At 40.5% G+C, this 25,593-nt stretch overlaps 3 protein-coding genes across 10 annotated transcripts; 1 reads left to right on the forward strand and 2 right to left on the reverse strand.

The window, feature by feature from the left end:
* Positions 1-52: 52 nt before the first annotated feature.
* LOC129723305 (xaa-Pro aminopeptidase 3-like) lies at positions 53-24,615 on the reverse strand. Of its 6 annotated transcripts, XR_008727742.1 has the most exons (6): positions 24,476-24,615; positions 24,161-24,417; positions 23,049-24,105; positions 22,813-22,991; positions 2,661-3,067; positions 2,232-2,605 (listed from the first exon to the last, which is right to left on the reverse strand). XR_008727742.1 is itself a non-coding variant. In XM_055677474.1 (5 exons), exons 1-4 carry the CDS (start codon positions 24,555-24,557, stop codon positions 22,819-22,821), a joined length of 1,569 nt encoding a protein of 522 aa, XP_055533449.1. In that variant the 5' UTR covers positions 24,558-24,615; the 3' UTR covers positions 53-71; positions 22,813-22,818. The 6 variants fall into 6 exon arrangements, 5 of the variants coding, with proteins under 5 accessions (XP_055533449.1, XP_055533441.1, XP_055533457.1 ...); XM_055677474.1 differs by lacking the exons at positions 2,232-2,605; positions 2,661-3,067 and adding an exon at positions 53-71; XM_055677466.1 differs by lacking the exons at positions 2,232-2,605; positions 2,661-3,067 and adding an exon at positions 15,296-15,413.
* LOC129723331 (uncharacterized) lies at positions 8,131-12,070 on the reverse strand. Its single transcript, XM_055677510.1, has 2 exons — positions 10,662-12,070; positions 8,131-10,576 (listed from the first exon to the last, which is right to left on the reverse strand). Exons 1-2 carry the CDS (start codon positions 11,187-11,189, stop codon positions 10,256-10,258), a joined length of 849 nt encoding a protein of 282 aa, XP_055533485.1. The 5' UTR covers positions 11,190-12,070; the 3' UTR covers positions 8,131-10,255.
* LOC129723339 (putative sulfiredoxin) lies at positions 16,733-19,935 on the forward strand. Of its 3 annotated transcripts, none has more exons than XM_055677525.1 (2): positions 16,733-16,859; positions 19,408-19,934. In XM_055677525.1, the coding sequence occupies exons 1-2, from the start codon at positions 16,796-16,798 to the stop codon at positions 19,794-19,796; spliced, it is 453 nt and encodes a 150-aa protein (XP_055533500.1). In that variant the 5' UTR covers positions 16,733-16,795; the 3' UTR covers positions 19,797-19,934. The 3 variants fall into 3 exon arrangements, with proteins under 3 accessions (XP_055533500.1, XP_055533495.1, XP_055533508.1); XM_055677520.1 differs by lacking the exon at positions 16,733-16,859 and adding an exon at positions 18,701-19,249 and having other exon boundaries at positions 19,408-19,935; XM_055677533.1 differs by lacking the exon at positions 16,733-16,859 and adding an exon at positions 19,156-19,344.
* Positions 24,616-25,593: the final 978 nt, after the last annotated feature.

Here is a 25,593-nt window from a genome sequence, read left to right on the forward strand (position 1 = left end):
CCGAACTCGGAGCCGCACAAAACAATTATGCGCACGAAACGGGCTTTCGAAGATTGGAGCATTCGATGTTCCTGTAAAGCAGGAATGGGAAAATGTAAACATGCAATGGCCGTTCTCAACTACCTCTTACTGTAAGTACACTAAAGACCATGTAAAATCAATACAGATCAAGCTGATTTAATGTTTTTTAAAGGCATTCTTTCAGTTCCACTGCTATCACAAACGGACCTACAGCAAAATGGGGAAAAATAGCGCAGAGAGTAGCAGCCGATAAATATAAAGCTACAAAGGTGAGCGATTTTTGTAGTTCAGGAAAGGATCACCGATCTACAGATGTACCCTTAAAGCGTATTAGTCTAAGTCCATTTGAAACTACTTCAATAAGAAAATCTTTTCTCCAAAGTGAGTTTCTATGATTCTTGTTTTAATTATTTTTGACAATTCCGATTTTATGTATTAGATATTCCAGATTGTTCTTTGTACTACGAGGTCTATGGCAGATCTCAGCAAGCAGAAAATAGTGAGAAACGCCCTCAACACTCGCGAATCGTAAAAGATTTGCTTAATATTAGTGCGCAGAGTAACACTAATCGAAGATCGTCTTTGGATTCGATTATTTCGGTAGATGAATCTTTTGAGATGTTTGTTTTGAAGAGCTTTTTGGAGAATTCTCTCTGCAGTGATAAATATTCTACAGCTGATTACGAGAACATGCATTTCATTGGGCCTTTAGAAGAAAATTTAGGTGTTTTCAACGAGCTTCAAGTATGCGTCTCAACTCGTGAATCGATTCAGATATGCTGCGATACGATTGAACAAAGACTTTCCAAATCCTGGAAAATTGAACGCAGTCGAAGAATTACGGCATCTAACGCTTATGTTTTGCATACTTATTACAGTACATTCGACAACCGTCGATTGACCATGGAGTGAGGTGCGAACCTCTTGCCATTAAATCTTACACTCGAGACTTTGGAAAGGTTGTGACAAAGTGCGGTTTTGTTATACCACCTCATATTCCTTGGCTCGGCTGTTCACCTGACGGAATTGTTTTAGATGAAAGAAAAATCATTGAGGTAAAGTGCCCGTTTGTTGGAAAAAATCACGTGTTAGCAGACACTCTAGAACAGTTATCATATTTATCTAAAAACTCAAAAAGACTTAAGATAAATTACGCCCAAATTCAACTAAACAAGTTCATCTTAAAATGTAAGACCACTGATTTTATTATTTATTCAGAATTTGAAGACAAATGCTCTGTACAAACAATAATGTATGATGAGGATTATTTGCGAAAAATTCTTGGATCACTAAAGGAAGTGTACTTTAACGCATTTTTGAAATTTTTGTGTACTGCAATTACCGTGTCACCGGCATGTGCCTAATAAATAAAAATTAAAATTAACAAACATAGGTGTTTAACATTTAATAAACTCAATTACCTAGAACCTTTCATTCGCTAATATAGGTTTCGATACATTTGTTATTGCGCAGCAGATAAATACAATATCATCCAAAACTGGTAAGAAGTAAGTGTCGACTTCGTCACCAAGAAGATCAAACAACTTAACTCGTTGTATAGCTCTCTCGACGTGGACTCTAGCTGCGATTGACACATTTTCAGTTGCGTCTGCCGAACTAAGCTGGGTTTGAGGAGCATGTAAGAAGGGCGGCCTGACTAATTTAATTCCTTTGCTTCGACATTCTTCGTCAATCAAAAAACCTTTATCGGTCATCACCGCTTCACCTACATTGAATTTATCCAGTAGCTTTTCTTGTGCAACGATCTGTTTGTCAGAAACTTTGCCACCATATCCACAGCTGACAAAGGATATTGTTCCACCAGGCGTCACGGCAATTAGGTACTTTGCTGTTTCCCGTCCTTTGTAATGAGAATATGCGTTTATTCGACAATGCAGACACTTAGGTTTCTTGATGGCAATTTCGGTACAATCAAGCACTGCAATCACGTCCTCGTAACGGTAACGAAAATATCGGGGTATATTTTGTTTTATCTGTGCCTGTGTTGGCCAGAAGATTGGTGGTTCACAAACTGCCCTGATCCATGGTATTGTCCAATAAAACGCGATTGAGATCGTTTGATAATGAACTTTAAAAAGCGCTGCCATGCATGAAAATGACAAATTTGTTCTTATTTTGATAAACACTATCAATATTTGTTCCTCCAGCGAAAGGTTAGAATGCTTTCTTTCAACGTACTGCTCGAGAGATTCGATGGAAGATTTTATTGTTAGCAATAAACTAAATGAATTCAGTCCAGTCCATGCGGTGAGATCTGCATCCGTTTTAAATTGCACTGCCATGGTACGGCGACGACCGGCGAATACTTTTTCCATTTCCGAAGTATTTACTTGAACGGCAGCTTCAGCAGTTACAATAGAAGGCACAGATGAATCGATATCTGCTTCCATCTGTTCTGCCTGCTCTAACTCTGGAACAACTTTTGAGTTTTCCCGTCGTCTAACTCTTTCAGATCGAGCCGTCGCTAGTGCTATTAGCTTCGAGTCGCGTTTTGGCTGTGGAAGATTTTCATCTGGAATAGCTGATCTTCTTAAAATCATCCTACCGGTTTCACGGCTTACAGCTAAAAATATACCAAATATAGTAAAAATATTTTCTCACATGGTGCACAAACTTACTTGGACTGACAAAATTTTGGATCATTCTGTGCCGAACACGCATCAGTACTGGACGTGTTTGGTGATCGGTCCGATAGAGTATAAAACAAAAGACGTGTGAACAAGTGTTGGCATTGTTTGCCTGGTCGAGTGAAATAAATCCGGGTTCAAGGTCGTTCCTTTGTGCAACTGTTTCGCATCGTGACTGCCAGCTGGTGCGTAAGCCGATTTGGCTGCTGGCTGGATTGTGCTACAGCAGTGGACGAGACACAAACGAGGAAAAAGAAGAAGCCATCAGTGTCAGCGAGTCGTATCGCTGTGTGGAGTGATCTCACACCTGGCTCGCTGCTGGTGGCTGTTTGGTGCTGCTGTATTGGTGCTGCTGGCTGTAACGGCTGCTACTTCGAACGATCGGTCAACCAACCTTACTGGAAGGGAGAAATAAAAAGGTACGTGTTCTTGTCAGCGCTAGTGCGCTAAACATAGCGCGATGGATGTAGATCCCTCGCCTCCCGCGCCACCATCCCCGAACCCCTCTGACCCTGACCCTTCTGTTACCCCCTCCCCTGTTCATTCTTCAGTCCCCCCTCGCCCCAGGCTTTACCCAGACGGAGCCCAGGGCAGCTATACTGTTTATTTTCGGCCAAAGGCAGGACCGAAATCGAAAAAGTTGAACCTCTTGCAGATTTCTAAAGACCTGACGAAGGAGTACAAGGGCGTGACCGAAATTTCCAAGGTCCGGCCTAACAAGCTCCGTGTCGTGGTCGGTAACCTGAAAGAGGCCAACGATATAGCTTGCTCTGAGCTCTTCACACGCGAGTATCGCGTTTACATACCCGCACGAGACGTGGAGATCGACGGTGTCATAACCGATTCGAGTCTGTCCGTCGAGTGTATACTGCAAAGTGCCAAAGGGTGCTTTAAGAACAAAACGTGTCCCGAAGTAAAGGTGCTCGACTGCAAGCAATTGCGGTCAGCATCGATCATCGGTGGCAAAACAGTATACACTCCGTCAGACTCGTTTCGAGTTACGTTCGCCGGGTCTGCACTACCAAGCCACGTCTCGATCCACCGGGTTCGTCTCCCTGTGAGGCTCTACGTGCCCCGCGTCATGAACTGCCTGAATTGCAAGCAGTTAGGCCATACAGCCGCCTACTGCTGCAATAAGGCACGTTGTGGCAAGTGTGGGGAGTCTCATGCGGAAGATTCTTGCAGTGTTAACGCTGAAAAGTGTATTCACTGCGGAGAAAATCTGCATGAGCTCTCGACATGTGCGGTGTACATGCAGCGCAGGGATAAAATAAAACGGTCTCTCAAAGAGCGTTCAAAGCGTTCCTACGCTGACATGCTGAAGAAGACCGTTACCACTTCTCCCGTTACTTCGAACCCCTTCGATCTGTTGCCCTCTGAGGAAACCGATTCTGACGATTCACCAGCGGGAGCATCTTACGCCAATCCTGGGGAGTCTAGAAAGAGGAAAAGTGTTTCCTCTCCTAAACTTCCCAGAAAAGGTCCTAAGATTTCTCAAAGTGAAATGAAGGTTACAAACAAACCAAACAGTGCTGCGGAAAAACCGAAGCAAACTCCTCCTGGGCTGGCAAATTTAAAGTCCCAGAAGGAGTTCCCAGCACTGCCAGGAACATCTAAAACCCCAGTTGCTCCTTTTACACTCCCAGTTGATGAAACAAACTCTGGATTAGTGAAATTTTCTGACATTGTGGACTGGATTTTTGAAACTTTCAATGTACCCGATCCAATTAAAATTTTTCTTACAGCATTCCTCCCAACAGTTAGATCATTTTTGAAGCAGTTGACTGCCCAATGGCCTCTCCTTGCAGCGATTGTATCCTTCGATGCCTAATTCAACTGCGTATATGAAGGATTCTATCTCTGTCTTACAGTGGAATTGTAGAAGTATTTTACCAAAAATTGATTCGTTTAAAGTTTTGATAAATAAAAACAAATGCGATGCATTTTCCCTTTGTGAAACTTGGCTTACTTCAAATATTGATCTCAACTTCCATGATTTTAATATTATTCGCCTTGATCGAGACACCCCATATGGAGGAGTACTTTTAGGGATTAAAAAGTGCTATTCTTTCTATCGTATTAACCTCCCCTCGATTCCAGGCATCGAAGTTGTCGCATGTCAAATGACAATACAAGGTAAAGAGCTTTGTATTGCCTCAATATATATTCCCCCCAGAGCACAGGTTGGGCAACGGCTGCTCTTTGATTTAATAGAACTTCTTCCCTCGCCACGTTTGATTTTGGGAGACTTCAACTCTCATGGCGTGGCTTGGGGTTCCCCATACAATGATAACCGCTCCTCTTTAATCTATAACCTTTGCGATGACTTCGACATGACTATTTTAAACAACGGTGAAATGACACGTATCCCGAAACCTCCAGCGCGCCCAAGCGCTTTGGATCTATCCTTATGTTCGACGTCGCTACGGTTGGATTGCACATGGAAGGTAATCCTCGATCCTCACGGTAGCGACCATCTGCCTATTCTTATTTCAATTACTAACGGGTCAACTCGCATGCGACCAATTGACATTCCGTATGACCTCACACGAAATGTCGATTGGAAGTTATACGAGGAAATGATTTCAAAAGCGGTCGAGTCGATTCAACATCATTCACCACTTGAAGAATACAACCTCCTCGCGGGCTTGATTCTCGACGCCGCGTTGCAAGCCCAAACGAAGAAATATCCCGGCGTAACGATCAAAGAACGGCCTCCCACTCCGTGGTGGGACCAAGAGTGCTCCGATGTCTACACGCAAAGATCCGACGCGTTTAAGGCCTACCAGACGGGAGGTATACCTGGCGACTATTTACGGTATTCGGAGCTTGATACCAAGCTTAAAAGCTTGGCTAAAGCAAAGAAACGTGGATATTGGCGTCGGTTCGTGAACGAGACGTCGAGGGAGACATCGATGAGCACTCTTTGGAACACAGCCCGAAGAATGCGGAATCGCGTAACGGTCAACGAAAGCGAGGAGTCTTCAAGTAGGTGGATATTTGATTTTGCCAGGAAAGTATGTCCGGACTCTGTTCCTGAGCAAAATATTGTTCGCGATGCGTCTCCGGGCCACGACGCGATAGAATCACCTTTTACGATGGCAGAACTTTCAGTTGCCCTCCTGTCCTGTAACAATAACGCGCCTGGATTAGATAGAATCAAATTCAACTTGTTGAAGAATCTACCCGGCAATGCCAAGAGGCGCTTGTTGAACTTGTTCAATAAGTTCCTGGAGCAAAACATTGTACCGCAGGATTGGAGGCAAGTGAAGGTGATCGCCATCCAAAAACCAGGGAAACCAGCTTCTAATCACAACTCTTATAGGCCGATTGCAATGCTATCCTGTATCCGGAAATTGATGGAAAAAATGATACTCCGTCGTTTAGACCACTGGGTCGAATCAAATGATCTACTATCAGAAACTCAATTTGGCTTCCGCCGTGCCAAAGGGACGAATGATTGTCTTGCGTTGCTTTCAACAGATATTCAGCTGGCGTATGCTCGTAAAGAACAAATGGCGTCTGCGTTCTTGGACATTAAGGGGGCTTTTGATTCCGTTTCTATTGACATTCTTTCGGGTAAACTTCACCGACAAGGATTTTCTCCAATTTTGAACAATTTTTTGCACAACTTGTTGTCCGAAAAGCACATGCATTTTACGCATGGCGATTTGGCAACTTTTCGCATTAGCTACATGGGTCTTCCCCAGGGCTCATGTTTAAGCCCCCTTCTTTACAACTTTTATGTAAATGACATCGACGAATGTCTGGCAAATTCATGCACGATAAGACAACTTGCAGACGACAGTGTAATCTCTGTTACAGGAGCCAAAGCTGCCGATTTGCAAGGACCATTGCAAGATACCTTGGACAATTTGTCTGCTTGGGCTTTACAGCTAGGTATCGAATTCTCTCCGGAGAAGACTGAGATAGTAGTTTTTTCTAGGAAGCATGAACCTGCTCAGCTTCAAACACAATTAATGGGTAAAACGATTTCTCAGGTTTTGGTACACAAATATCTTGGTGTCTGGTTCGACTCTAAAGGCACCTGGGGTTGTCACGTGAGGTATCTGATGAAAAAATGTCAACAAAGAGTGAATTTTCTTCGTACAATAACCGGACAATGGTGGGGAGCCCATCCAGGAGACCTTATAAGGCTTTACCAAACAACGATATTGTCTGTTATTGAATACGGGTGTTTCTGCTTCCGCTCCGCAGCAAACACACATTTGATCAAACTGGAGCGAATACAATATCGTTGTTTGCGTATCGCCTTAGGTTGCATGCAGTCGACCCATACGATGAGTTTGGAGGTTTTAGCTGGAGTACTACCATTGAAAAACCGCTTCTGGAGCCTGTCTTCTCGTATTCTAATCAAATGTGAGGTCTTGAACCGTCCCGTGATTGAAAATTTTGAAAGGTTAATCGAACTTAATTCTCAAACCCGTTTTATGACATTGTATTTCAATCACATGTCCCAAAATATTAACCCTTCTTCGAATATTCCAAATCGTGTCGACTTATCAAATACTTCTGATTCTACTGTGTTTTTCGATACATCCATGATAGAAGAAACTCGTGGAATCCCGGATCATTTACGCGTGCAGCAGATCCCTAAAAATTTTTCCAATAAATATCGAAACATCAACTGCGACAATATGTACTACACTGACGGATCACTTCTTGATGGGTCCACTGGCTTCGGTATCTTCAATAACAATTTAACCGTCTCCCATAAGCTCGATAATCCTGCTTCTGTTTACGTCGCAGAATTAGCTGCAATTCAGTACACCCTAGGGATTATCGAAAAAATGCCCACGGACCATTATTTCATCTTTACGGACAGTCTCAGTTCCATTGAGGCTCTCCGATCGATGAAAGATGTTAAGCACTCTCCGTATTTCCTGGGGAAAATACGGGAACATCTGAGTGCTTTATCCGAAAAATCTACTCAGATTACCTTAGCGTGGGTCCCTTCTCACTGCTCGATACCGGGTAATGAGAAAGCGGACTCTTTGGCTAAGGTGGGCGCAACAAACGGTGATATTTATGAAAGACCAATTGCCTTTAATGAATTTTTCGCACTTGTACGTCAGAATACGATCATCAGTTGGCAAAATGCTTGGACCAGAGGGGAATTGGGAAGGTGGTTACATTCCATAATCCCCAAAGTATCGACGAACCCGTGGTTCAAGGGGTTGGATGTAGGTCGGGATTTCATTTGCGTGATGTCCCGGCTTATGTCCAATCACTATAGATTTGACGCGCTCCTCCGTCGTGTTGGGCTCGGGGAAAGTGGTATCTGTGCCTGTGGTGAAGGTTATCACGACATAGAGCATGTGGTTTGGTCATGCCCTGTACACCGTGACGCCAGGTCTAAATTAATAGCTTCCCTGCAGGCCGAGGGTAGACAGCCGGCTGTTCCTGTTCGTGATGTCTTGGCGAGCCGTGACCTATCCTACATGTCCCTTATATACGTTTTCCTGAAATCCATCCACGCCCCAGTCTAGTCCCGTTCCCCTCCGTCTACACCCAACAAAACGACAAGAACACGTTTGAACCTTAAGCACAAAACCAGCAACCAGACCCCGCACAACAGAACCAGGACCCAAGGACTACGAGCCTCTGTCCCAACTCACGACATCGTGGCTCAGCAGAACGAATCCATACATGCCATTCGACGATTATCAGACGACCATTGAACAACAAAACACTGATTGGAAATCCCATGCTAGTTTTAAGTTAGACTTAATTTCAGCTCGTAGTCGGCAGCGAGGATAAAAAATTTGCTTTAGTTTTTAAGTCATCAGATATAATTGGCGCCGTTAAACATTAAATTGTATTTGTGCCGTGTCAAATAAATGTTATGTGAAGAAAAAAAAAAAAAAATGATAATTTTATTTAATTCTTCACATTAAGTTAGTTGAAACTTACTTGTCTCAATGTTTACAAAAAAAACTGCACTTTTGAAAGTAATAATGTGGTACGAAAAACACTTTAAAAAACAAACTCAAATGGAGAAAAGATTCACTAATGAATTATCGATGTTTTTCACTAATTTTGTTGTGTTAACTACTCTCGAATAATGTTTTTTTTTTCACTCGAAAAAACACCTGAAAGCAGTTGCCTTTGTTTATACTTTTGCACTCAGATACAAACTAATCGTAGATGTCTCCACCGTACCTCTGTCAAGGCGAATAGATAGAGTGACGCAGAGTCTGAAACCAGAAAAACCAAACGAACCGTCGAACGCTGTACCTAACGAGCGAAGTAAACAAACATTGCTGTTCGCTAGGTTTTTTTGAAAAAAGTATTGTAATCATTAAAAAAAAAGTTTTTCATAAATTGATTTTTTTTCTCATATTGTTTATTTGATTGAATCGTTTCCTGGTAACAATTAGACAAAAGTACGAAAAAATAACAGTTTATTTGCCTCAATTTCATTTTTTTATGTTTTATACGCAAGAAACTACGACATAAGCTATGCTGCCATAAAACGGCTGTCAAACTTATTAGCTCGGGTTTTGCGTGGCTCGTGAATTCTCAGTCTATACGTAACAAATCGTTCAATTAATTTTCTCTGGATGTCGTGGCAACTTTCAAAAACGTTTAAACTAAGAGTTTTCATCATATCACCCAATTTAGCTTCGATATTTTCATTGGATGATATGGCTTCTGGTACATGGTCACGTAATATTCTTTCTAACGCAACGAAGAACATGTATACATGCTCTGTAATATAAATTAATGCATCTCCTGTAAAATCCTTCAGCGTTGTAAACTTCAAGTACCATGTTAGGGTAGGTGAACTTGATATGCACGGAGAGAAGCAAGATTCACACAAAGCATAGTTCTTCGCTACGCTTCTCAGGATATATCCGCCGATGTGATATATAAGATTCCGTTCTGCGTTATCAAAAACTGTATCATCGAAAATGTCTGCTGGGTATTCCACAGTAATCAAATGGTCATTATCGTCAACGGACAGTTGTTTTGTGGTATCCTTGTTTCCTGCGGTTGAAGTCTGTCGTAAGTATGCAGTGAAATCGGTCAACCACTCTCTGTTATCGTTTTCGTAGGATGAGTGTGGAATCTCCGACATGAACTGGGAAACCGATAACAGCTTCAGGTTATCTTTGAATTGAAGAGCTATAGGTTTTTTTTTGTCGGAATCTTATCAAAGAAAATATATTTTCTACGCAGTCCTGCGTGAATCTGGCCGTAAAAACGTCCGTAGTGGCTGACAGAAAGAAAGTAGTGCTGCAGTCGTAATATGAAGTTTGTACAAAGTATGGCTGCCGCCTGCCATGGCTTCCATTTCTTATCAACTCCAACTTTACACTCATAAATAAAGGTCCTGTAGGAATTCACAAAAGCAACAGATTCTCTATACACATCAATTTGTTTTAAACTAAGCGCGAGTTGAACAGAACGAGAAGTCATTGATTTGAACCAACGCCATACCGTTTCGATGGAAAAAGCTGTGGTTAAGAGGTCCGGACGGTTCTTTTTGGCGCTCATGAAACGCAACACGGCCGCGACATTATGATTACCCAGCTTATATGATGTGGATACTTTCAAAGCATCTAAACTAGAAATTTTGGAAAATTCCACATCCTTTGATGTCGCGATGCCATTTTGAGTTCCTTCTCTTTCTCGAACGCTACAAGCTCCTGAAGATGACTTATGTTTGCTACGTTGTTAGTCAAGCCATTCTCGGTGACCGTTTCATCAGGAAGGTAAATATAATGATTTTTTACCCATCCCTGGACAGTACTTTTGAAAACATGTGTCGCATCTGGTAATATTTCTAGTGCCTCTTGTGTTCGCACAGGATGCTGCACCGAACAACTGTTCAGAACACTGCCCTTGCTGTGCTTGAGCCCGTAATCGTTCCACATTCTGACCTAGGGATGGGGCAATCAATATATTCATTAGCACCATCAATTATCCGAAATATCAAAGAAAACACTTAAACATCTTGATACATACGTTGTTGGGTCCACAGTCCGAAGTCTCGAAATGAACCCTTAGACCGATTGCTTCAGCTTTCCGTATGATATTGCCACTAGTATCCTTAAGGAATCCTTGAGGAATGGAACTCCCTGTCAAGTAGTATGCCACTACCTGTTTCCACCGACTGTGAATACCGACCAACATGAAGATCAAAGCGTGAGTTGCTTTTCCGATCTCTCCAGCGATAGTGATGTTTCCGAAGTGGTTCTTGTTGTTATTGCAATAAGACAAAACTTGGTCGATCGACATTTCATCTAATATCAAGCCACAATCTTTTTCGTCTTCCGACATGCAAGCAATTTTTCGCTCTGTTAGAATACCGCTGTCGAAATGTACTCCTTGAAAATAGAATTGCTGGGTTCGTATAGAAGGAAACGGATAACCTTTCTTTTTACGTAGAAAGTTGTATCCTCTGGTACCGCATGCGAAACGGATTTCAAAACTTTCGGTTATAGTTTTGTCAGACCACTTACAAACTCGACTTATATCACCGTTAAGTAGCATTACTAGCTCTGGGTTGAAAAGCCTAGATGCAGCATCGCCGGATTCAACAACTCTAATACGCTTCAAGCTTTGACGTAGCGTTCTAATTGTGTTGGCTTGCTTGCCCGATCGATAACGCAACCGCTGGATTGCTCGGATCAGTCTGAGAGCAAAATAAAGCAAAAATATCACATTACTGTTTTTATAACGGAAACATTACACTTAAACCTTGGCTTTCCCGCTGAAGCAAGTCTACCGATTTCTTTAGAACTTTGTGAACCTTCCGGTTGGTTGTTGGACCACGTTGTAACAGTCGTCCCTAGGGTTTCTACGGAACTGCTACACACTTAGATAATATCACCGAGTACGGTAAAATGAATTACCGAGATTTCAACAGCTGAGATCTCGGTAATACATCAAAATACCGAGATTCTGTAAAATCATCATTTGACAACTTGTCAAACTTTAACGAGATTTTCGGAAATTTTTTTTCCGGGACTCGGAAATTTCAACTATCGAATTATTACAAAAATTTCGGTAAAATTTACTGAAGTACGCATTTTGCGATTTCTCAGATAAATCCAGGAAATGATGAAAACGATTAATTATCCGTATAATTTCATTAATTATTTTGTCAAATGATTCAACTTATTACAGCATTGGTAGAAACAGGAGAATTGTGTTGCTTCCTGGAAATAAAACAACATCCATCAATGCAACTTCCATCCTGCGAAGCTACAAAATTTAGTAAGGAAAGAATTAATTGTTTTCTTTTAGTATCATATTTGCAATAAACACAAACAAGATCTGAGACATAATATTGTATACTTACTCAACATTTTAGGTTAATCAGAATAATACAGATTTCTTCGGAATGATGATTAACCGCGAAACCTGTTCCTTTTACATCTAAACCGAAACACGAACAAAGCTGAGAGTTTAGCGAACAAATTTAGAGAACAAAACACACATAAAGTAAAACAAACCTTTTCCATGCAATCGTCCTGGTTTGTTTCACTGAAATCCGGCACAATTTGGAAAACCGGGAGCACACCCGGCATACAGTGGTGGGCACCATTCCGCTAATTCGCTAATCGCTAATTAGCGACGCTAAAACTCAGTTAGCGGTTTAGCGATTTCGCTAATTTTTGAGCTGGTTAGCGAAACTGTTAGCGTCGCTAAAATTTTGGCCTCCGAATCGCTAATCGCTAATTCGCTAAATTTTGTAGAGAAGCGACAATAGAAATATTTAGAAAAACTGTGAATTGCTGATAGCGTACGTAAATTGCTTCGAAAGATGAACATACTTTATTGCGATAGTTCCTTTAGTCGGCCTTTTTACCCTAGAATGGAGTTCCAGTTATCGTAAAAGCTACAGGAGCATTTTGAAGAACAATCTCAAGGTCTAGATTGAATTTTCGGCACACCAAAAACTTTTGTAAATTGCAATGCGCTTGAAATTATGACAACTTTGGTTCTGCTTTTTCGATTCAGATAATAATTGAATTTTTATTAAGACATTAGAGTATCTATTTTTAATGCAAGCTAAATAACTTTTGTTATTCTTGTTTTTACAAAATCAAGTATAAATACCGTTTCGTGAACCTCTTATTGTAAATAGCTTTAAAAAGTAATTGTTTTTGTTTGTTTTACCAAAAAAGATCAAAGTGGTCCAAATCTTACAAAACACGAGCAAAAAGTATAGCGATATGACCATTTACATATTAAAAAGTTAGCGATTAGCGAAAGTTCCGCTAATGTGGGTTTAGCGTTTAGCGATTATCGAGCTAAATTTTCCGCTTAGCGGCTTAGCGATTAGCGTGGCTAAATTTTCGGTTAGCGGTGCCCACCACTGCCGGCATAGCTCTTAGCCTCCCGCCGGCTGTGGCCACGTACAGGTCTTGCTCGTAATTGAAGTGAAGCTGTTCAGAATGACAAAAAAAAACTATTTATTCATCACTTGTAATTATTTTCTAATTTACTTACACTGCAAAGTCGGGTGTTTTCGTCAATGAAATAGTCTGCTGGGAGACAACAAAAATCCATCCACTGTTTCCTCACAATCGGATTCTTCGGGAATCGAAAAAAACTCACATTCCTTATTGTTTTTTGTTTTTTGTTATTACACAAAACGCACTTCATTTTATCTATCTCTATCAAACTTTATCAAACGAACTTGTTTTAAATTTAAATACAATAACTATCTTGAAACTTGCGCAAAAAGGGGCTGCCAGAAAAATATTTTGGTTGAGGCCATTAGCGAAGCCAGACGAAACAGGTAGATTAGTCTGGTAATAAAATTGCCTGAACCATACAAAATAGGTTGAGAAATCGGTGGATCATATATTAAATCCAATTGAATCAGATTAAATATGCAGATTAGTAGAGAGAGTATTTTTATTCAAGCATACTAAATAAGCTGATTAATCCATGTTTTAATTCGACAAGTAATATGGAAGTTAAGTTTCAATTTAAACTTATCCATACTTTCAGTAGCACCTCTGGACCGGGTAATCCTCCCATTAAAGTTATCGAACCAGCCGGTTGAGCTTAAGCTGTTGCTCGTGCAGCCAGAGTTGAATAAGGGCTTTGAATCGGCTCCGATTCATTATCATTATATATTATATAATAGTATGAATCCTCTTACCTGGGATGAAAGACAAAATAAATCTTTTACGAAATGTGGAAGTGCAGCAGGAAATTTGTCTGAAAGTTAAAAAAACAGTTGCTATTATCTGTTAATGATTAGAGGAGTCACATGAACGGTTCATGCAACTGTGAGTAATTGTAAAATACTCAAGAATGTAATATTACTTACCTGAAATATATAGAATTATCCGACGAAAAATCTTATGCTGCTTCTACTCCCGGAACCATTTTGAAAAACACTACGAAATCCTATTTCGTTTGCTAATTAATCAACATAAAAAATACCATCCGATTTTACTTTACATACACTCCTCCCACAATTATGGAACTCCCACAATAACGGATCACTTTTGTGTCTCATGTTATTTAACTCAGTTAAACTAACGGTTCGAAGGCATGTAACATTTTTGCAGTAAAATATGCCATGTTTGCTATCTTTGAACACAAAAAACATCGTTTTTATTCCTAGATTGATGTGCTTTTCATAAGCGTGTCGTTTTTCTCAATCAGCGTCAGTAGCACGCTCATCATTCATAAGGTTAATATGTGATACACAAAGATCAAGGTAGATTCTTCACGATTCATCAAAATGTTGATGGTTGATAACGATTTTTCTGTAAAAACTAGTTATTTTCTAAGTGTTCCATAAAAAGGACCGAGACAAGATAGTTCTCTATAAATATGGATCACTTCGATTCGAATGTGATTTTCACCAATCACAACACCCTCTCAACTTCTATTGAGCTCTAAACGGAAGCTCAACAGTGCTGAGCCTTTGAAAAATATTATTTCCAAGATATGAGGGACAGGAAAGCTACGTAAAGTGAGAAACTGTTATGATGTACCGTATACAATGGTTCATTGCTATCTTCGGAAGCGACAGACCTGGACTCTCGATTTAACTGCAACCTCAAAAGCCACATAAAATGCGGCCAGGCCATGCGGGATCTTTAATACGATTTGAAATATGTTATTTCTTCAAATTACATAATTTGAATAAGGTTTATTGAATAAATTCGTTACCAAAAGCTGTTTTTATTATGCTGATCTGTAATATGATGCGAATTGTCTCATAATTAGAACCGCTCTCAAAAGTGATCCATAATTGTGTATTTGGTAAGTTATGAAATAATTATACTTTCTGAGAAATATTCACAAAACATGGAAACAAATACTCAATGAAGTGAAGGTTACATATTTCTGTGACTGAAAATATTTAGAGATTACTTATAAACAATGAAATTGGTCAGAAATGATTTTTTGAATTCATACATCTTCTTAAGTGATCCATGATCGTGGGGGGGGGAATGAAGCCATCTTATAACATTTTATAAGATTAGATTTAAATTTACATCTCGTAAGATGTAAATTTAAATCTAAGATAAGATTTAAATTTACATCTTAAGAGAACTGATTAAATTATCCAAGAAATCAGGTGACAAAAATATTCAACATACTTGGATACATGCGTATAATATCATTTGTCAAATTTTTTTATCGGGAAGACTGCCGTTGTTTGACTTATAGCCAGAGATGCCAGATGTTCTTGAAAAAAGTCTGCAACTGCTCGAAAAACCAGAAACATGTGCTCGAAATCTGAAAAAAAATCTATCCGTGACCCGAAAAAATTTCGCTCGCGCAGGTAAAAGTCTGTAAAAATCTGCACACATTTTAAGAAAATCTGCGCAAATATAAAGAGACTCTGACAAAAATTTGCAGAAACCATGAAAAAACTGCAAATATCTGCAAATCAATAAAAATCTACACACGGACTCCGTTCTGCAGACAAATCTGCGCATTTCCGATCAAACGATCATAACAAACGGATAACACAAATATATCTGAACTTGATTGAAATAACAAAGCCTGTAATATTCTTGATATGCCAGTTTGATAAAAAGTACAGAATTATATCAAGTTATGTTATCATGCACTTGAATGTTCAAAAGTGTGTGTTTTTTGAAGCATATTTTTAACAAAATTTGTTATTCAATTGTGTACATTCTAACTTATTCTGATCTTTTTCTGCCAAAAACCTTACAAAACTAATAATATAATTTGTAAAAATGATATGAACGAGACCAAGTATTCTCGGCCATCGGCCATCTTTAGTATTCTCGGCCATCGGAATACTTCAGTGTAACTCCCGAACGGTAAAAAACGTAGGGGAACAACGGGCAAGACGGTCACCCTATGGAAATCATTCATTATTCTGCTCAAAACACATCATTTCAACCAACGATATTCATAATATTCGGCATTGAATAGTGCTTTTCATAAAACAATGAGAAAAAGCACGTGTTTAAAGCTTACCGTTCGCTGCGCAGATGGAATCATTCACATCATTTACATGTAGTATATTTACAGGTTTTAACAACGTTTCTAAGGATGTTTTTTTTTTTTTCAAATGAGAGTTAATGCCTTTAGGTCTCATCTCGCATCCTAAGAATGCTGAAAAAAGAACAATAAATGGTGCTATCGTCGTTTTCTCAGACTGCCCTTTTTGTCCACACAACAATTGACCGTCTTGCCCAAGAGGCAAACAAAAATATTTCCACTAAACTTTCTTCATCCACATGTTTCAAATGTCATTGAAAACTACATTTTTCTGAATTTTACCGCAGCAGAAGCTTAAATTCGATACGAAGAAAACTACATCACATTATTTTGCTGTTGAGGGTGAGCTTATTTTGATTATTTCTCAAATAACTAACTATTCTTTCAATCTACATATCTCGAAACTCCCAGAATCCTGTTGGTATGTAACTGGCATAAATGATTTGTTTTAATTTCAATGATTTATATAGAAATGAGCAACGGTCCATTATGCCCGCCCTGTCCGAAGAAAAAAATTGTGTGTGTACTTTTTGGAATTCATTCATTCATTTACACCTGTGCTTAGTCACTCATATCAACCACAAGCCAAGGTGTATGACAGTCAAGTTAGTATCGAATTGACTATTGACGGCTTAGCACGTATGTTGTTACGTACTTTGACACTTCTCCAGACTGCCGCGGCTTGTTTTCAACGCGGTTCCGCAGGTAAGAGTAGGATAGTTATCCCGATTTAAGCAAAATCCATCTTCAGTAACTTTAAAGCAAAAATAAACAGGTTTCACTTTCGAGTCATTCATTAACATCAAAAGCATAAACAGATGGGAAATGCAACTCACCTTGTTTACGCTAGCGGGATATTACGCCTAGGCGATATGCAACAAGTGCTGGAATAGTATTAAACTAATACTATAAATTTCCAGGGCCAACGCTGTCTTAAGGAAGCCGGTCGTGAATCAGTTAATTTCCAGGTTTACTACGATTGGTGTAAGGGGACGTAATTCTTCCAAATTCTAATTGACATAAAAATAACACAGGTTTCGCGCTTATCGCGAGCGTTAAACGACATATTCTGCTAGAATGGAAGATTTCAAATGCTTGTAATTAATAATAAGAAGTTTTGTTGCGAAGTTAATGCCTTTCTGGAATTCAAAGACCAAATCTCTTTGGGCTGTGAACGGCCACTGTCAAGAAACCTTAGTCTGCGTTTAAATAACGCACCACAGCTGCACAGCAGATGTTCTGAGGTGTCGCTTTCCATATTATGAAAGGGACAAATATCATCCTGAATCCGGGAAATTTTTGAGTTTTTTGGAATGACTTACATATGGTGTTAATGTTTTTCTAAAAAGTACAGCCAACCAATTGTTCATTACCTTTCGACCTTCCAACGTTCGAGTTCTATTTTCACGGCATAATATTGCATAAAAAGGTTCTAGACCAATTAAATGTGAGTTAGATCCTTGTTTTGTAAATTCGTCTGCAAAATTAGTGAAGAACATTATTGGATTTGTCAAAGCACCAATCAAAATAAGTGATTTTATAATGTGTTATTTGGTAAAAGGTGTTCAGGTGGTTCACTAAAGGAAATGTAAGGTGATGAAAGGGGGAAATTGGTTTTTGGCGGATTTTACACCTTTGCCTTTAAATTGTTTGGCATACAACTCTGGTGCAAAAAAAAATATTTAAAGAGGAATACAATGAGGTCCTGAAGTTTTAAACAGTTTTCTGATTTTTATATATCAGCTGGAAGAGTGCAATTTTATGAGCAAAACGTGATTTTTCAAAATTGTTTACCGTTTTCCTTCGATTTTTAAATAAATATTAAAAAACTGCTCGAAATGCCTTAAATGACAGTTCTCTCATATACCGTACATGGGCGAAACATCATTTAAGACCTTTCGAGCAGTTTTCTATTCTTCATTTAAAAATCGAAGGAAAACGATAAACATTTTTTTAAAAACACGTTTTGCTCAGAAAACGCGGCTTTTTCAAATGATATATAAAAACTGGTATAGCTTTAGGATCCAATTCCACTGATCCGTTTTCCGATATAAATCGTGACAAACGAATACCAACTTCTGTTTGTTTGTATAGAGTAAATGCTAATAGGGTCGTTAAAAATTTTATTTTCATTTTATGACACCCCCCCCCCCCCCTTCAAAAATCTTGAACATTGGAAGGGGAAGAAAAAAAAGCTCAAACCGTTTTGTTCATTTCATTGGTTTTCCGACAGCATAAATGCTTAATTTAGCAACAAACAAGCGAGAGTGTCATCGAAAGCGAGCGAAATAAATAATAATAATAATAAATAATAAAGTGTTATTTTTCAACATTTATTATCTATTTAGTTGAAAATTGTAGTTGTCGACTGGCGACAATTCATTTTACTCGCATGCCGCACATTATACCTCACGTCGCAAATAGTGCGCTGTAGAGCGCATCTGATGTGCTATACAGCGCACTACTTCCCACGTAAGGATATTTAAAGTCGCAGCGAAAAGTTGCGCGCAACGAAAGTCGCGATTTCGATTTAGTACTGCGACGTTAATATTTGAGTGCAAGTTACGACCGTCATAATTTGCACACAAACTTTGATCAAAGATATTTCTTTTTTTTTTTCGTCTCGGTGTTATTTATTTTTTGCCACCCCCTTTGCTAACTTTGATATCCTTGGACATAAAAAGAATTCGAAATATGTATCAGCCTAATTAGAAAATTTAAACTAGCACAATTCATCAAACCGTGAGCTGGAACAGATAAAATTAAAATTCTCGCGACCATTCACTCCAGCATTACCACCTCCTCATCAAAGCCAAGCTCTCCTATACGAAAAGGTAAATCGCTCGAAAACATGCCTTCCACTCGCGCACACACATAACAAATTTCACAAGATATGGAGTCACAAGCAAGAAGGAGGCGGCAAAAATTCGCTTCGGCTGATAAAGCCGGTGTGTTTTTCGAAGAGGAACGCATTGGTGCGAGTGTTTGCCAAGGCAATGCAAATCCAACTTCGCATACAGAAAGTTGTTCAGTCACTTTTTTCCTGCTGCCCCAGTTGGGGTCACTCTTGTTGTTTACTGCGCAAAATCGAAAAAGTTAGTCGTCCTCTTCTGGAGACCGAACCGAGCTAGGCTACGACGCGTGAAGATAACATTGTGTCGCGTGTTGATATTGTTATCTTACAGGCGTTGTAACTAAATTAACCGATAACCCGTGGCTTACCTGAATTTTGACTGTTTTCAAATTATTGCAGTGGGTCTCGCTAGCACCGCCGGCTTGGCACAGGACCGCAGAGACATGCCAGACAACACCAGCGTTCATTCGGCCAGTATCACCGAAGTACACGAGATGCCGATGGCCGTCATCAATCGTCCCATACAACCGGTACTGGACGAAGCCAAGGTGCACTCGCTAATGGACTCAATTCGGGATCCAAACCAGATGGATAGCGTGCCACCGATCGATGTCCTCTGGATTGAGGGAAGCGAAGGTGGTAACTACTATTACAGCTTCGGCGGTTGTCATCGTTTCGAAGCGCACAAACGTCTTGGCAAACCGACCATCACGGCCAAGCTGGTCCGATCGTCACTAGCGGACTTGCAGCACTACCTGGGCGCCAGCTGTCCGAAGCAGCTGAAGTAGCCACGTCACTCAGTCATTCATTTATAAGGAATTCGTTAAACCACTTAATCTTCTTACTAGGTTGTTATAATTTTACGAAAAAAACTAACTCAAAATATATATTTACATCTCCTTCGTGCAACTGGCGGATTATTTTATTTTTTGACGTTGACTAACGTCTATATCGAAGTTAGGCCCCTGAATTTAAAAATCTAGTAATTCAACCAGGGAAAACCAGAGAAAAGTGGTCAGGTTTTGAGCGCTTATTTTGCAGTCATCTATAATCAGGTTTTCGAGGTTTTGGCATCAATCGATCAGAAATTCTTTTACGGTTAAATTTATGTAACAAAAACAAACTATTGTTTGAGATACACTATTGAAAAATTGGTAATTAATATCGATTGTCTAAATCATACCGCGCAGCCAATCACTACCTCTCTTCCCAAGCACAGTCGACACTAACGGATACAATCGATCTGACTTTGTTGTTATTGTTGTTGTCACTTTCTGTTTCCGATGTTTATGCTGCTGCTAGCGGAAAAAACCTTGCAAATATGCATCTTTTTGTTGGTGTTAATTTTACGACAGCGGCCGGCGCCCCATCATTCTGATTCCAAAACCGCCCCAGTGACATGCGGACGCTAGGTGATAGCAGCTGAAAGGAGGAAAGACAAAATAGTACCGGTCATCTCGTGCCGGTTTCACCCGTTATGCTGGTGGCTCTTAGTAGATTAACCAGAAAACAACAATGTAATCGGCAACTGGCACCTTTTGGTGCCTCTAAATTTTGTTACAGAAGCGGCAAATTGAATTTTCTGTTTTACCAAATGCTGCTGCTAGCGGAAAAAACCTTGCAAAAATGCATGTTTGTGTTGGTGTTAATATTATGACAGCGGCCGGCGCAGCTTTCAAGAAACATTTGTCTCTACCATTCCATCAGCTATGTAGCCCATCCCTCTTTCTATTTATCTGACGAAGCCTTGGTATAAAACGTATCGTTCGAACATTTCACCCCATCAGTTTCATTATTAAACCGTACCGGATACATACGGACGCTCGGTGTTAGCAGCTAAAAGGAGGAAAAACAAAATAGTACCGGTCATCTCGTGCCGGTTTGACCCGTGATGCTGGTGGCTACTGCAAAGTACTAAAATGGCTGGAATTCTGGACGGAAACCAGTAAACAAGAAATCGGCAACTGGCACCTTTTGGTGCCTCGCAGTTTTATAATAGAAGCGGTTAGTTGAATTTTATGTTTTACAATTGCTGTTACTAGCGGAAAAAAAACCTTGCAAAAATGCATGTTTATGTTGATGTTAATTTCACGACAGCGCTAGGTGTTAGCAACTGAAAGGAGGAAAGACAAAATAGTACTGGTCATCTCGTGCCGGTTTCACCCGTTATGCTGGTGGCTCTTAGTAGATTAACCAGAAAACAACAATGTAATCGGCAACTGGCACCTTTTGGTGCCTCTAAATTTTGTTACAGAAGCGGCAAATTGAATTTTCTGTTTTACCAAATGCTGCTGCTAGCGGAAAAAACCTTGCAAAAATGCATGTTTGTGTTGGTGTTAATATTATGACAGCGGCCGGCGCAGCTTTCAAGAAACATTTGTCTCTACCATTCCATCAGCTATGTAGCCCATCACTCTTTCTATTTATCTGACGAAGCCTTGGTATAAAACGTATCGTTCGAACATTTCACCCCATCAGTTTCATTATTAAACCGTACCGGATACATACGGACGCTCGGTGTTAGCAGCTAAAAGGAGGAAAAACAAAATAGTACTGGTCATCTCGTGCCGGTTTGACCCGTGATGCTGGTGGCTACTGCAAAGTACTAAAATGGCTGGAATTCTGGACGGAAACCAGTAAACAAGAAATCGGCAACTGCACCTTTTGGTGCCTCGCAGTTTTATAATAGAAGCGGTTAGTTGAATTTTATGTTTTACAATTGCTGTTACTAGCGGAAAAAAAACCTTGCAAAAATGCATGTTTATGTTGATGTTAATTTCACGACAGCGCTAGGTGTTAGCAACTGAAAGGAGGAAAGACAAAATAGTACTGGTCATCTCGTGCCGGTTTCACCCGTTATGCTGGTGGCTCTTAGTAGATTAACCAGAAAACAACAATGTAATCGGCAACTGGCACCTTTTGGTGCCTCTAAATTTTGTTACAGAAGCGGCAAATTGAATTTTCTGTTTTACCAAATGCTGCTGCTAGCGGAAAAAACCTTGCAAAAATGCATGTTTGTGTTGGTGTTAATATTATGACAGCGGCCGGCGCAGCTTTCAAGAAACATTTGTCTCTACCATTCCATCAGCTATGTAGCCCATCCCTCTTTCTATTTATCTGACGAAGCCTTGGTATAAAACGTATCGTTCGAACATTTCACCCCATCAGTTTCATTATTAAGCCGTACCGGATACATACGGACGCTCGGTGTTAGCAGCTAAAAGGAGGAAAAACAAAATAGTACCGGTCATCTCGTGCCGGTTTGACCCGTGATGCTGGTGGCTACTGCAAAGTACTAAAATGGCTGGAATTCTGGACGGAAACCAGTAAACAAGAAATCGGCAACTGGCACCTTTTGGTGCCTCGCAGTTTTATAATAGAAGCGGTTAGTTGAATTTTATGTTTTACAATTGCTGTTACTAGCGGAAAAAAAACCTTGCAAAAATGCATGTTTATGTTGATGTTAATTTCACGACAGCGCTAGGTGTTAGCAGCTGAAAGGAGGAAAGACAAAATAGTACCGGTCATCTCGTGCCGGTTTCACCCGTTATGCTGGTGGCTGTTAGTAATAAATGGCTACTGCAAAATACTAAAATGGCTGGAATTCTGGACGAGAATAATCAGAAACTGGTACCTTTTGGAGCCTCGAAATTTTGTTACAGAAGTTTTGTAAAAGAAGCGTTGCAATTCCCTCTACTATTTGCTTCAATGGAATATTTTTTTTTTAAGAATACGGTAGTCAACGTCATGCGGTCGTGTCTTGAATACCACCCTCCTACTTTTTCGGAATAAATGTTAACCTACCTCACTTTAACAGTCGTGCGATCCAACGAGAGCTTCAATTTGGTGCAGATCTTTCACGCAGCTTTCCGTTAGCACTTCGATTTTTCCATCGGGACATATCAACACATCATCTTCGATGCGCAGCCCTAGACCACGAAACTCTTCCGGGACGTCCTTCCGCTGTCGGTTGATGTAAATCCCTGTTGAATCATTGATTCTTAAAAATCAAGTTTTAAATAAACAAAAAAAAATCGTACCTGGTTCCACGGTGCACACCATTCCGGCCGCGAGCGGAACGCTCCTGGAGATCTGCGGTGTGTCATGCACATCCATCCCCAGATAGTGTGAAACATGGTGTGGACAAAACTTGTACGCTGCCCTCGCCAGATCCAACCCTTTCAAGCTGCGTGCAATCAATCCCACTTCCTGCAGGTATTTACCGATCTTCAAACACATTGTATCAAACAGTTGATCTAACGTTTCCCCGCCCTTGTTCTGCAGGCAGACCAACAGTTCCTTCTGAACTTGTTGCAGAACCTGATATAACATCCGCTGCGGTTCCGAGAACTTTCCGTTAATCGGCCAAGTCCGCGTTATATCACTCGTATACCCCCCGTATTCGCATCCGGCATCCATCAGTACCATTTCACCGTCTCGCACGATCTGAGTATTATTAATATAATGTATAACGGTGGCATTGGAACCGCCCGCAACAACGGGCGGGTAAGCCAGATAACTCGCTCCCGCCATCCGGCAGTAGAAATCCACCTTCGCAAACAACTGATGCTCGCTTTGTCCCGGCTGACTACCACCCATGGTACGGTTAATTCCCTCTGAAGCAATCTGACAAGTTTTCCGCATCAGCTCAACTTCCGCCGGGGATTTAATAACTCTCAACTTGTGCACCAATCCGGCGGGCGAACGCACAGTATTTTGCTTACCAACATCGGCCACAATTCGCCGAACATCGTCCAAATTGCACGCCTTCTCGTCGAACCAAATCGTTCCACTAGGATGCGCAAAAGTGTACTGGGTCAGGTTTGCTTTCAGATCGATCACATTCGCGGCTCGGTCGACGCCGAAAACCTCCGGCGCCAATTCGACCCCCGTTCGGGGGCCATCCCAAAGCTCGGCGTGGCTGTCCTTCGGTCGCACGTAGAGCACGCAGTGCTCGTTACCCGCACCGTCCAGTTCCAACGTTAGAACACTATCCGGTTCCAGGCAACCACTGAGGTAGAGAAAGTCCGAATTCTGCCGGAAGACGTACGGAATTTTGTCGCTCATATACTTTTTACTCGCTGACGGAATTATAATCTACGAAAAAGTGCATCATATATTTTTAATATTCGAACCATTAGAACTAACTTACCAGATGTTCTTTAGCATCTCGACTCAAATTGGCTGCGGCGTAATTTCGTGTCAGCTCAAGCAAAGCGCGTCGACGCGCTTTAATTTCGGCTAGACGAATTCCCGGCAGCAGATCACCATCCTGCAGCAGATGCGGATGGGTGGCAGGCATTGGCTGTCCATAGGAAACGGTGCCCGCTTCCTGGGAACGTTCCCACGCCCGCTGCGAAACCGCTTTCGGCAGATTCCGAGGCACCGCATTCGAAGAGCAGTGCCGATCTGTTTTGTTCAGTCAATTATTAGCTCACTTTATTGTTCTATTAAACACAATACTTACTGAAATGACTGCAGCGATTGAAGAACTGGAGATTTTGTAACTGTACCGGTCGGAAACGTTGATAAACTCGGACCAAATTCATTCCTGCGCTTGTGAAATCAGATTTGTTTACGTTTTTATCATTTCCTCTAACCTAACAGCTGATTAAAAAAGAAGCATTTGTAAGGTTTTCCACACCAGGATGAAATATTTCAAATTTAACGTTTGACACATGAGCAGAAAACAAAACGAGCGCAGTGCAGTTTTCAAATTTTCCACGTGCTTATTTTCGCAACAGTTTTTTGTGGTTTGCTTCGAGTGAGATTTGAAAATTATGTCTTCAGAAAATCCACCGGACACAGGCTGCTCTCGTGGATGGAATAGCCATCCGCGACCCGCTGTTTACGCAGGTCGGCAAGGGGATTTGCGCTCTCTGGAAGAAATCGGTAAGTGGTTAGAAATCCTGCTGGCGAAGCAACAAAAAAAAAATCGTGGAGAAGATATACCTAATAAAACCTAAAGAAAAAAGTTCTAAACTGAGAGTTCACACGAAAAAGATAGGTTACTCAGGAGAATTTATTGGTATTGAAGCGGAAAACCCAGGTGGGTTTTACATCAATATTACGTTTGGGGCGATACAGTCTACCGCAAAGAGTATTTTCTTCATTAACCTTGAGCAGCGTTTTTCTCTTTCTAACAAATACAGCCGACATTCGTTGGTTGGAACACAACTGCCACCCAACTAGCGAATCGTGTTCGTTAGTTGGATGAACTGACAACTGGGCAAATTTTTCAAAGGGGAGCGTCGATTGTTTGTTTTCTTCCTGCTTTGGAAAATTTCCTAATTTCATTGCGGTTAAACTATGTCAAAAAAAAAGAACTTTGCTCGTCGGTTTTGCTGCTGTAGTAAATATTTTATGTATTTGGTCAATATTTTTTCATACAAAAAATTCAACGAGAAGCAAAATGATAAAAAATGATAAAATCGCAACGCTGGATATTTCCGGTGAAGGCATTGAAGAAATAAAAGAACAAACAACTGAACAGTAAACCTCTAAATTACACACAAAATGTTGTAAATTCATAACATGTACTTTTCAAATTACGCGATTGATTATGCCAGAGATGGTCTGCATGAA

Source organism: Wyeomyia smithii, chromosome 1 (genome assembly GCF_029784165.1).
Source record: "Wyeomyia smithii strain HCP4-BCI-WySm-NY-G18 chromosome 1, ASM2978416v1, whole genome shotgun sequence".
Lineage (NCBI taxonomy): Eukaryota > Metazoa > Arthropoda > Insecta > Diptera > Culicidae > Wyeomyia > Wyeomyia smithii.

Bases quoted from the DNA above. Each gene is read 5' to 3' on its own strand.
- LOC129723331 (XM_055677510.1), bottom strand. From the start codon at position 11,189: ATGCTACTTAACGGTGATATAAGTCGAGTTTGTAAGTGGTCTGACAAA. The intron at 10,577-10,661 runs GTATGTATCAAG...CCCCATCCCTAG, and splicing joins CGGACTGTGGACCCAACAAC to GTCAGAATGTGGAACGATTA.
- LOC129723339 (XM_055677520.1), top strand. From the start codon at position 19,048: ATGGAGTCACAAGCAAGAAGGAGGCGGCAAAAATTCGCTTCGGCTGAT. The intron at 19,250-19,407 runs GTTAGTCGTCCT...AAATTATTGCAG, and splicing joins TACTGCGCAAAATCGAAAAA to TGGGTCTCGCTAGCACCGCC.
- LOC129723305 (XM_055677474.1), bottom strand. From the start codon at position 24,557: ATGAATTTGGTCCGAGTTTATCAACGTTTCCGACCGGTACAGTTACAA. The intron at 24,106-24,160 runs GTAAGTTAGTTC...ACTTTTTCGTAG, and splicing joins GAGATGCTAAAGAACATCTG to ATTATAATTCCGTCAGCGAG. The intron at 22,992-23,048 runs GTACGATTTTTT...ATGATTCAACAG, and splicing joins GGTGTGCACCGTGGAACCAG to GGATTTACATCAACCGACAG.